This window comes from Alosa pseudoharengus, unplaced genomic scaffold, assembly GCF_046254945.1.
Source record: "Alosa pseudoharengus isolate Yale_2024_CS ecotype anadromous, Long Island Sound unplaced genomic scaffold, YU_APseudo_1.1 YU_APseudo_1.1_scf_5, whole genome shotgun sequence".
Taxonomy (NCBI): Eukaryota; Metazoa; Chordata; class Actinopteri; order Clupeiformes; family Clupeidae; genus Alosa; species Alosa pseudoharengus.
The window spans coordinates 31,533,050-31,543,049 of NW_027468837.1; the positions used below are offsets into that span (position 1 = coordinate 31,533,050).

The window sequence follows — 10,000 nt, forward strand, 5'->3', positions numbered from 1 at the left end:
CAAGCCTTCATCCCTCTCTCTCTCTCTTCTTTTTTTACTCCCTCTGATGCCCAACTGAATTTCTCCATCTCTCTCTCTCTCTCTCTCTCATCATCTCTCTCTTCATTTCTTCTTCTTCTTTTTTTCTTCATCTTCTCTCTCTCTCTCTTTCCCTCATATGCCCACCTCTCTCTATATCTCTCTCTATATCTATCACTTATTTTTTATATTTCTCCCCCTTCCCCCAATCTCTCTCTCTCTTCATCCCACTGTAGCTCTCTTCATCTCTCAGCTTCTCCCTCATATCTCCCCCTCCCTTGGCTGAGGCGGGGGTGGGAGGACTATTTCGAGCTGTGTGTGTGTATGTGTGTGTGTGTGACGGGTGATTGATGGGACCCCCAGGGCAATCTGTGGATTGATGCAGGGCTCTGTTTCTGTCAGCTATCTGATCGCTCAGGTGAGGGGAATGCTGCTCAAAGACACACACACACACATACACACACACATACACACACACACAAACACACACACACAGATCAAATCTTTCAGGGACTCCCCCCAATCTAGACACGCACCAAAGGAAAGAACCCACCCACAAATATGCTTCCATACACCACATACACATGTACACACACACACACACACACAAACACACATACCCCCCCCCCCCCCCCCCGCACACACACCCTGTACTCTGGTTCTGCTTCCTGAGAGGTTGGGTATTTTTGGGAGCCAGTGTTCCCCTGTGAGAGAGGAGCTTGTTGTATTTCGGTGCAGCAGGCGCAGACTTTTGTAAGATGCTGAGTTTCTGATGCAAACAATGCAGGTTCATGTGTTCAAAACAGACAAAAAAAAAAAAAAAAACCTCTGTGGTGGAAAAGTTTCTGTTTCATGAACTTAACAGGACAGACACCGGTGCACAATGTCTCCGTGAGCCAGTCTCTCTCTCTCTCTCTCTCTTCTCTCTCTTCACCTCCCCCCTCTCTCTTTCTCTTCAACCCCCCTCTCTCAGACTCCTCATCTTGATTATAGTCTTCATTAAGGGTGGAGTACTGCAACACTGATGAAGAGGAACTTCTTAATCTCCCTCTCTCTGTCTCTCATCCCTCTCTCTCTCTCTCTTCCCTCTCTCTTGCTCCCTCCCTCCCTCTCTCTCTCTCTCTCTCTCTCTCCCTCTCTCTCTCCCTCTCTCTCTCTAACACCGCTCCATCTCCGCGCTGCTGCTAATGAACTCATCAGAGAGGAGTGTTTTTCCTCTTCATTAACTCACCGTGTCATTAGCACTTCTGCTCACCTTGTTGTGGATTTGATGTTGTGTCGACGCGCAGAGTGTTGTGGCAAGGCAGACACCTGCCACAGGGCCTTGAGCACATGCATACACACACACACTCTCTGAAACACTCAAACACTCTCTCTCTCTCTCTCTCTCTCTCTCAAACACCCAAACACACGCATACACTCTCAAACACACACACACGTCATAGGCCCTTGAGCACATATATACACACACACTCTCTCTCTCTCCAGCATTCACACACACACGCACTCAAACTCAAACTTACAGTACACACATGCTCTTGACATAGTCCCCTGAGCACACATACACACAGACGTACACACACACACAGAGGCACACAAACACCCCCCCCCCCCCCCCCACACACACACACAAATATAAACACACAGACCTGTCACAACCCTCTCAGCTGGGAGCAGTGTTTGTTTGCCTGCTGGTAACTGATGACTCTATATACACCTTAGCAATGAGGAGCAAATTACGGCACATGGATAAAGTGGTGCCTGTGTGTGTGTGTGTGTGTGTGTGTGTGTGTGTGTGTGTGTGTGTGTGTGTGTGTGTGTGTGTGTGTGTTTGTGTGTGTGTGTGTGCGCCTGGGAACACCCAGACCTTCACAAATGTACAATTGGGAGTGGGTCTGGAAAAGGTTAATTGACTTACGACTCCCAGCAGGGGCGTAACTAGCAGTGAAATTAAACTTAAATTGGTACTGAATGTATGTTTGGTATTACCAAATCGTTTCAAAAGTGTAGCAATCTTGTAAACAAAGGTTTTAAATGCAGCGGTACGCCGCACTGACTGTTTTTCTACTTCCTCATCCTGTCTGTCTCTGTCTTTCAGGACGATTAAGGTGGAGGTGTACGACTGGGACAGAGACGGCAGGTGAGAAGGGCCAGTGTGCTTACACACACACACACACACACACATGCACTCGCACACACACATATTAACACACACACACACACACACACACACATACACACACATGCACTCGCACACACACATATTAACACACACACACACACACTAAGGCCATGTCCACTAGTAGCCCGTTATTATTAAAAAACGGAAATGTTTCCTCCTTCGTATTGCAAATTAATTTCATCTACACAGATACACAAAAACAGCTACTGAAGACTGCCAAAAACACATCAATCAAACAGACGGCGATGTTGGCCAATCCGAGACCTGAAAAAAGTTTTTCTGTCCACACGCAAACACTGAAACAGAGGGCTAGATGTACTAAAGTTCTTTAGGCGTATTTGATTTGCAACGTGCACGTAAAAACATGGAGAGGTATGTACAAACAGGCCGCACTGAGGAAAAAAGCGCAGACTGCCTATCGTGGGAGCTGCGAATGGCTACAGTATTTGCGCTTTTTCGTGTCATGCATATGCATTCATAGGAGGGTCAGGGAAAAGTGAGAGTATCGCACAAACACAGGGGAGGAGAAGTGCTAATAGCGATTGTAGGTATTCCGCCATATGTATGAAAACAGCGCACGTCTGTATTGCGGTGAAAAACTTGCGCCAGTTAAAAGCAGGTGTAATCCAAATTGCGGTTAAATGAGTCAATTAGAGAAATTAAAGACAGCTGAATCAATATTCAGAGCATCGGTTTTCTTCATTGTACTATGTCAAAAGCAACCTTTTGTCCACACACACATCCACACACACACACACACACACACACACACACACACACACACACACACATAGACAGGATATAGGCTCCACCATAAGATATTAATGCCATGGTTATGAATGTCTCATTACAGAGTGAATTAGTAAAATACCACCAGTTATTGCTCTCAACTCTGCCAACAAGCTTGGCATTGGTTAAGACTGTGTGCTCTATCGGACTCAGAGGGCAACATAGTGGCATGACCTCACAGAGGGCAACACCACCCTTCTAGGGCAGAATCCAGCTGGTTGACACTGACCAAAACCATACAAATGCAGATGACATACTTAAACTAATTATTTTTTAGTTTTGGACTCTGCATAATATTCATGCAAAAAGCTGAAGCTCATTTGAACCAATTGTGTTGCAGTCACGACTTTATTGGCGAGTTTACCACCAGCTACCGGGAGCTAGCCAGAGGTCAAAGCCAGTTCAACGTCTATGAGGTGAGGAGCCCTGGATGCTGTATGTGTGTATGTGTGTGTGTGTGTGTGTGTGTGTGTGTGTGTGTGTGTGTGTGTGTGTCTGTTTAAATACTTCATGTTCTATAAAATCTGAAGGCCGTGCCTTGAATGTCGTGATTTGTGTGTGTAAGTGTGACCTTCTCTCTTGACAACATAGCATTGATCTTTAGCACTAATGTCATCTGCTTTCAGTGCACACACTCTCTCTCTCACACACACACACACACACGCACACACTCTCACACACACACACTCACACAAATACACCCACACACGTACACACACACTGTCACACACTCACACTCACACACACACACACACACACACACACACACACACACACACACACACACACAGGCCTATTTGATCATTTAGACCCGCTGCAGTGCCGCCTTATTTCAGGGCTTGAAGGAAACGTCTTGCAGGTCTCGGAGGGACAGTCAAATTATTCCATGCATCGATGATTCGGTTATTTAGTCTTTGTTTGTTTTTTATGTTTAGCTTTTTCCTCCCCTGGCGTTAGACTGAGAATGGCTTTCCCGTTAATGCCCCTGCTTCCCAGCGTCTGTGTGTGAAAAGTATTTGTGTTCATGTGTGTGTGTGTGTGTGTGTGTGTGTGTGTAATGTTAGCTTTCAGTAATAATGATCACCTGCCCATAAACCCTGCAGCCCTGTTAGGAGTGGTATGGGAAAAGGATTAGGGAAGGCGATTGCTGAGCTGAAGTAACCCAGTATAGGCTACTAGCCAACTCTGCCATTCTCTGTGTTCTGGGGGAGTGAGGTAGCCTAGCACACACTGTATATTTTAATAAGCTATTTGAAAAGTGTGGGAAACGTATCACCTCTACATGTCTAAGTTCACTGACTACTTTTAAGTGGTTAAAAACTTTAAACGGTTACTATCACATTGATTATGATACATATAGTAATATATACTCAAGGACTTAAGAGACTAAACTTTAACATTGCTTACATCGCTACATCAGAAATTTTGAGTAAGCTTAATATAAGAGTACAAACCCACATTTAGCATCTCTACTACTTTGTATGCTAGGTTAGGTTTTAGCCTTTAGCAAACTACTCTGTGTGCTGAGTTACAGATTAAAGGAGTGTTCGTAAATTCAGTCTGACAGTCTGAAAATCGAATACTGAACCACACACTGCATATATCTATATTGTTCTTACCACTACATGGCACATATCTGTACATGTTATTCATACATTGTTCATATTACATAGCCATATTTATTCTGATCTTATAGGGTTACTGCTAATACACTGCACATACTTATATTTAATTTATACTACTCTAAACCACCTTCTGAAAACAACTGTTTACCACTGTCTACTGTACACGGCACTATATTTTTTGTCCAGGGATGGATTACTGCACGGGACTACGGGGCCCAGGCCCAGGGGCCCAAGGGGTCAGGGGGCCCTGAAGCCCAAGCCTTTGCATGAAATCATTGCCTCAATATCAACAAATCAGGATGTAGGCTATAAATCTGATTGAATTTAGTATTGGCCATCCCCAGAATGCACCAGAATACAGGAAATCCCATCAAACAAGTTAAAAAATCAGTTTTTGAAAAACTCAAACCCTCAAAATCCCATATCGGTCAGGCTCTATAGGAGACAAATTGACATACACACACATCATGCACACAGCCATATGCACACACACACAAGCACGTAGCAAGGGATAGGGTTTTAGCCTACAGCAAACTACTCTGTGTGGTACGATAGGGTTTTACTCTGGGTTTTACCTACAGCGAACTTCTCTGTGTGGTACGACAGCATTTTAGCTACAGCAAACTACTCTGTATGTTAGATTAGGGTTTTAGCCTACAGCAAACTACTCTGTGTGCTAGGTTAGGGTTTTAGCCTACAGCAAACTACTCTGTGTGCTAGGTTAGGGATTTAGCCTAGTAAACTACTCTGTATGCTAGGTTAGGGGTTTAGCCTAGTGAGCTACTCTGTATGCTAGGTTAGGGGTTTAGCCTAGTGAGCTACTCTGTATGCTAGGCTAGGGATTTAGCCTAGTGAACTACTCTGTACTCAGATAGCAAGAGGCTGGCGGAATACTGTCGGTCCACTGGGGGCATAGCTGGCAGTTCGCTGGCATTTTGCTCATCGGTTCTCTGGCGGTCCGCTGGCGGGTTGCAGATAAATTGCCCAATATTTTTCAACTATTGGTCTAAAATCTTTTTTCGTTTGTTCAGTTATATCCCACATATCATTTTATTGACTTTTCTTAATATTTGTTACAAGTTAAATTCAAAGAGCGGTCCGCTATCTGCTAAGCTGATTTTGCTATCTGGGTAGATTAGGGATTTAGCCTAGTGAGCTACTCTGTATGCTAGGTGAGCCAGAGGTACATCATGAGCCACAAGGTCTGATTAACTATTGATCTATTCAGAGGCAACACATGTTGTCTGGAGTGTGTGTGTGTGTGTTTGTGTATGTGGTTAAATCCCTTACTCAGGGGTACAATAGTGGAAGCTAGGAATTGAAAACACACACACACAGAGACACACACACACACACACACACACACACACACACACACACACACACACACACACAAACTGGCCGGCCCTCTTTAGGATCTGTCACTTGTGCCCGAAACTGCAGGCCTATATGTTTCCTCTGTCTCATTAAGGCTGCTAGTCCAAGCTGCTCGTTCCAAGCCTGTGGAACTATTTTCGTGCGTTTGACATTCAGCCAGACGGATTTAAAAGGCCTTTGTCTACTCTCTGCGTAGGATGTCTGTGTAGAGTGGTATTATAGTTCCATGCTTACTGAAAAAAGAAAGCGAAAGTGCTAAAGTGATAAGACAAATTGGGACTTGGACATCTATCTGCCAGACAGATTTTTCTCGATAAATAAAAAAAGATGGATGAAGCCTGTAGATCTATAAAAGGATCGGAGTGCTTTCCAATCGCCATCTGTTATGTTGTGTGAGATCCATATTGTGTAATCCCCGCATCAATAGTGTTCAGGCTGCATTTGGCCTTTAACTCAATGGAAGACGTCCCCTTAGAATTATAAGGTTCTATCTGACATTTTTGTCAAAATTGAGTTATTGACATATTCTTATTCTGTGACACCATAAGAAGATGAGGTGATTAGGACATTATATCTGAAGAGGTTAGTTCCACTTATCAGTATAACTCTATGGAATTCTAAAACTTTGAAGCTCAATATCTCAGAACTACTCAGAACGTAGATAGAACCCTATAATTCTAAGGCATACATGGGCAACATACGGCCCGCGGGCCACATCCGGCCCGTGGGCTTTCCCTGACCGGCCCGCGTAAGGTCCGTGAAAGAACAATAGTCAAGAGCCTAGCATAGAGATAATGCACGCAAATCAATATCGTTGCTTTTATTTTGAAAGCGACTGCTATTTGTACGCCCATACATTTGTGCGTGGATGCATACGATGTAAACACCCTCACTGATGTGCTGGTGAATAGAATTTATGCTTCTGCGTCGACACAATGCAGTTGCCTTTAAGTCGGCGTAAACCTTTCAAAGTTTTGTGTCTCTTATGTCTGCGTCGCTCACCACCGCAAAGGTTGTCAGAACGAACTCCTGCTGTTTGTTGGTGATACGAAGTGTTAATTTCAAAACGTTACTGGCAGATAGACAGTTTACATTTGGATAACCCCGTCACTGTAACCAAAATATGAGTTTATTTGCAAAGCTTATGTTAGCGAACTAGTATGATGCTACTACCCACAGGTTGCTTGAAGCAGCCGGCTCAACACACAGGGCGAGTTGACCAATCACAGTTTTGTGCATAAAGTTAAAGCAAAAACATAGCCTACATTTTTAAAATAGTTTTCTTTGTGCATGTTGATTAACTAATGACAGCCTACTATTGTCTGCTCCACATTTTCATAGTCTAATTCTGCATAGAGTTAATTTAATGATGGTAATGATTTAATGATGAAATATTGCTGAGTGTTGATGAAATGGTGGCACAGGCCTATGGTTGTGTGACTCCTTCACATTTTCATGGCCTAGCCTAATTATATAGATATTGTAGTACTTTTTTATATCAGTCTTTGAAAACTGAAAAAAAAAATGTCAATGTCAAAAAATCATTTTCGAGAATGATGAATAAATACTGGACATAGATTAAATAGCCTATTGCTGTTTTTCCTTGGTCTCCCTCACATTTTCATCCGTTCTTACGAGTAGTAATCAAAAACGATTTACTTAATGTTATACAAGAACAGAATAGAATTGAACAGAATTGAGTTCAGACTTGAGTTTGGTATTTTGGGTCCGGCCCTCCTCAACAGTCCCAGTTTGTCATGTGGCCCCTTGGGGAAATTAGTTGCCCACCCCTGTTCTAAGGGGACGAAGAGGCTATTGATAGTGTAATGGGCAATTCTGTAGAATAAAGTCGAGATCAGATATCTCCCCCATAAGTGTGTGTGTGTGTGTGTGTGTGTGTGTGTGTGTGTTGCTAGTGTAATGACTAAGGGGCAATGCTGTAGAATAAAGTCGAGATCAGCTATCTACCCTAGAAGTGTGTGTGTTTGTGTGTGTCTGTTGATAGTGTAATACATATCTCCCCTACAAGTGTATATTTTTTCTCGCCTGCATCTTAGCTATTGATCATCATGAATTATTAGACTAATCACACACCACACAGTATGATCCCGTTGAGGGAAACATTCGGCAGCAGATCAGTTGACCTGACGGTCAGGTTGTGTGTGTGTGTGTGTGTGTGTGTGAGAGAGAGAGAGAGAAAACTGGAGTTTGATTGACAGGAGCAGATCCACACTGCCATTGGGGCTTGGTGATGACAAATACATTGCTTTGGGTTCCTCTCTGACCCAGTCATATGTATCACTGCAGGCAGGGTGATGGATGAGGGCGCAGTAACAGGCTACATGTAGGGAAAGGTTGAGGGTGTCAGTGAATGCAGGTCAGAGTGAAGGATCACCCCTCTGGAAGTCATACAGTTTCCTGTCTCAACCTCACACGTATCAGCACTTTGCTCCCTCTCTCTCTCTCTCTCTCTTTCTTGATTTGTCTCTCTCTCTTTGTACCTTTCTCCAGCTTGGTCTTGCTTTCTCTTCCTTCTTTATTTTATCTGTCCATCTCTTTCATTCCTGCTTTCTGTCTCTCTGTGTTTCCACTCTTTCTTACTTCCTTTCTCACAACTACTCATTCTTCTCCCCCTTTCTCCCCCTATCCATCTCACACCCTCCCTCCCATCTCTGTGTGTGTGTGTGTGTGTGTAAAAAACACACACACACAGTGCCCTGTGGCCTATCAATCTATGTGCTTCTTGTTTGTCAATAGGATGGACTTGTGAGGATAAACTCACCCGTGTGTAAACTCACTTGTGTGTGTGTGTGTGTGTGTGTGTGTGTGTGTGTGTGTGTGTGTGTGTGTGTGTGTGTGTGTGTGTGTGTGTGTGTGTGTGTGTGTGTGTGTGTGTGTATGTGTGTGTGTGTGTGTGTCTGTGAGTGTGTGTGTCTGTGAGTGTGTGTGTCCGTGAGTGTGTGTGTGTGTGTGCATGTGTGCATCTCCACCCCCTCACATCACTCATTCCCTCAATGGAGGCAGGTGCCCACAGGGGCCACAGATAGGAGAGAGGAGGAGAAAAGAAGAGAGAAGAGGAGGAGGAGGAGAGAGGAAGAGAGAGTGAGATGGAGAGCCAAGTTAGATGACAAGAGGAGGGGAGGGTATGCGGAGAGGAGAAGGGAGGAGAAATGACCAGAGGAGAGGAGGGAGGAGGAGAGCAGAGTTAGATAGACGAGAAGAGAGTTGGACAAATGACCAGAAGAGAAGAGAGTCAGGCAAACTGTTGAGAAGAGCTGATAGGAAAACTTTTGAAGTCCAACTGACTGGGAAAGGCTACAGAAAGTCTGATTACTGGGAGGACCTGCTCTGTGCTTTTTTTTACCTCACATGGCACAGAGCTCTCTCTCTCTCTCCCTGGACTTTCCTCAAAGCTGTGAAAACTAGGACCCAAACATATTTGTAATCTGCTTTCTTCTCTGTGCTTTTCATGCTGTAATGGAACGAGACGTGTCCATTCTGTTTAGTTAGAAAGAAAAAGAGACGTACTGCTCGTGTTGGTTATTTCAAGGCCTGGGTGTCAGGAGTGTGTGTTGTGATGTGACGTGACGTGACGTGTCTCCCAATCCTCATGTCTCCTGCAGGTGATCAATGCTAAGAAGAAGATGAAGAAGAAGAAGTATGTGAACTCGGGAACGGTGAGTTTCTGCTGACACACACTAATAGGTTCCCACGACACCAATGCCACAGTCACACACACACACACACACACACACACGCACACACACACGCACACACACACACACACACACACAGACTCATCTTCCTCTCTGTGCATGACAGTCATACACACCTCTTCCTCTCTTTATACTGAAGTCACAAAGACCCTCTCTCTCTCGGTCTCTCCCACTCTCTCGCTCTCCTACTCTCTCGCTCTCTCTCTCTCTCGCTCGCTCTCTCTCCCTCTTCCTCTCTCTCTCTCTCCCCCTCCCTCTCTCTCTCCCTCCCTTTCTCTCTCTCTCATTTGCTC

At 44.4% G+C, this 10,000-nt stretch overlaps 1 protein-coding gene across 2 annotated transcripts in view; it reads left to right on the forward strand.

The window, feature by feature from the left end:
* cpne5b (copine Vb) overlaps positions 1–10,000 on the forward strand; it is a 172,149-nt gene that overhangs the window by 122,616 nt on the left and 39,533 nt on the right. For both annotated transcript variants that reach the window (XM_076268230.1, XM_076268231.1), the window contains 3 exons: positions 2,117–2,158; positions 3,330–3,405; positions 9,615–9,668. In XM_076268230.1, coding sequence (XP_076124345.1) covers positions 2,117–2,158; positions 3,330–3,405; positions 9,615–9,668 — 172 coding nt within the window. The remainder of the gene's footprint in view (positions 1–2,116; positions 2,159–3,329; positions 3,406–9,614; positions 9,669–10,000) is intronic.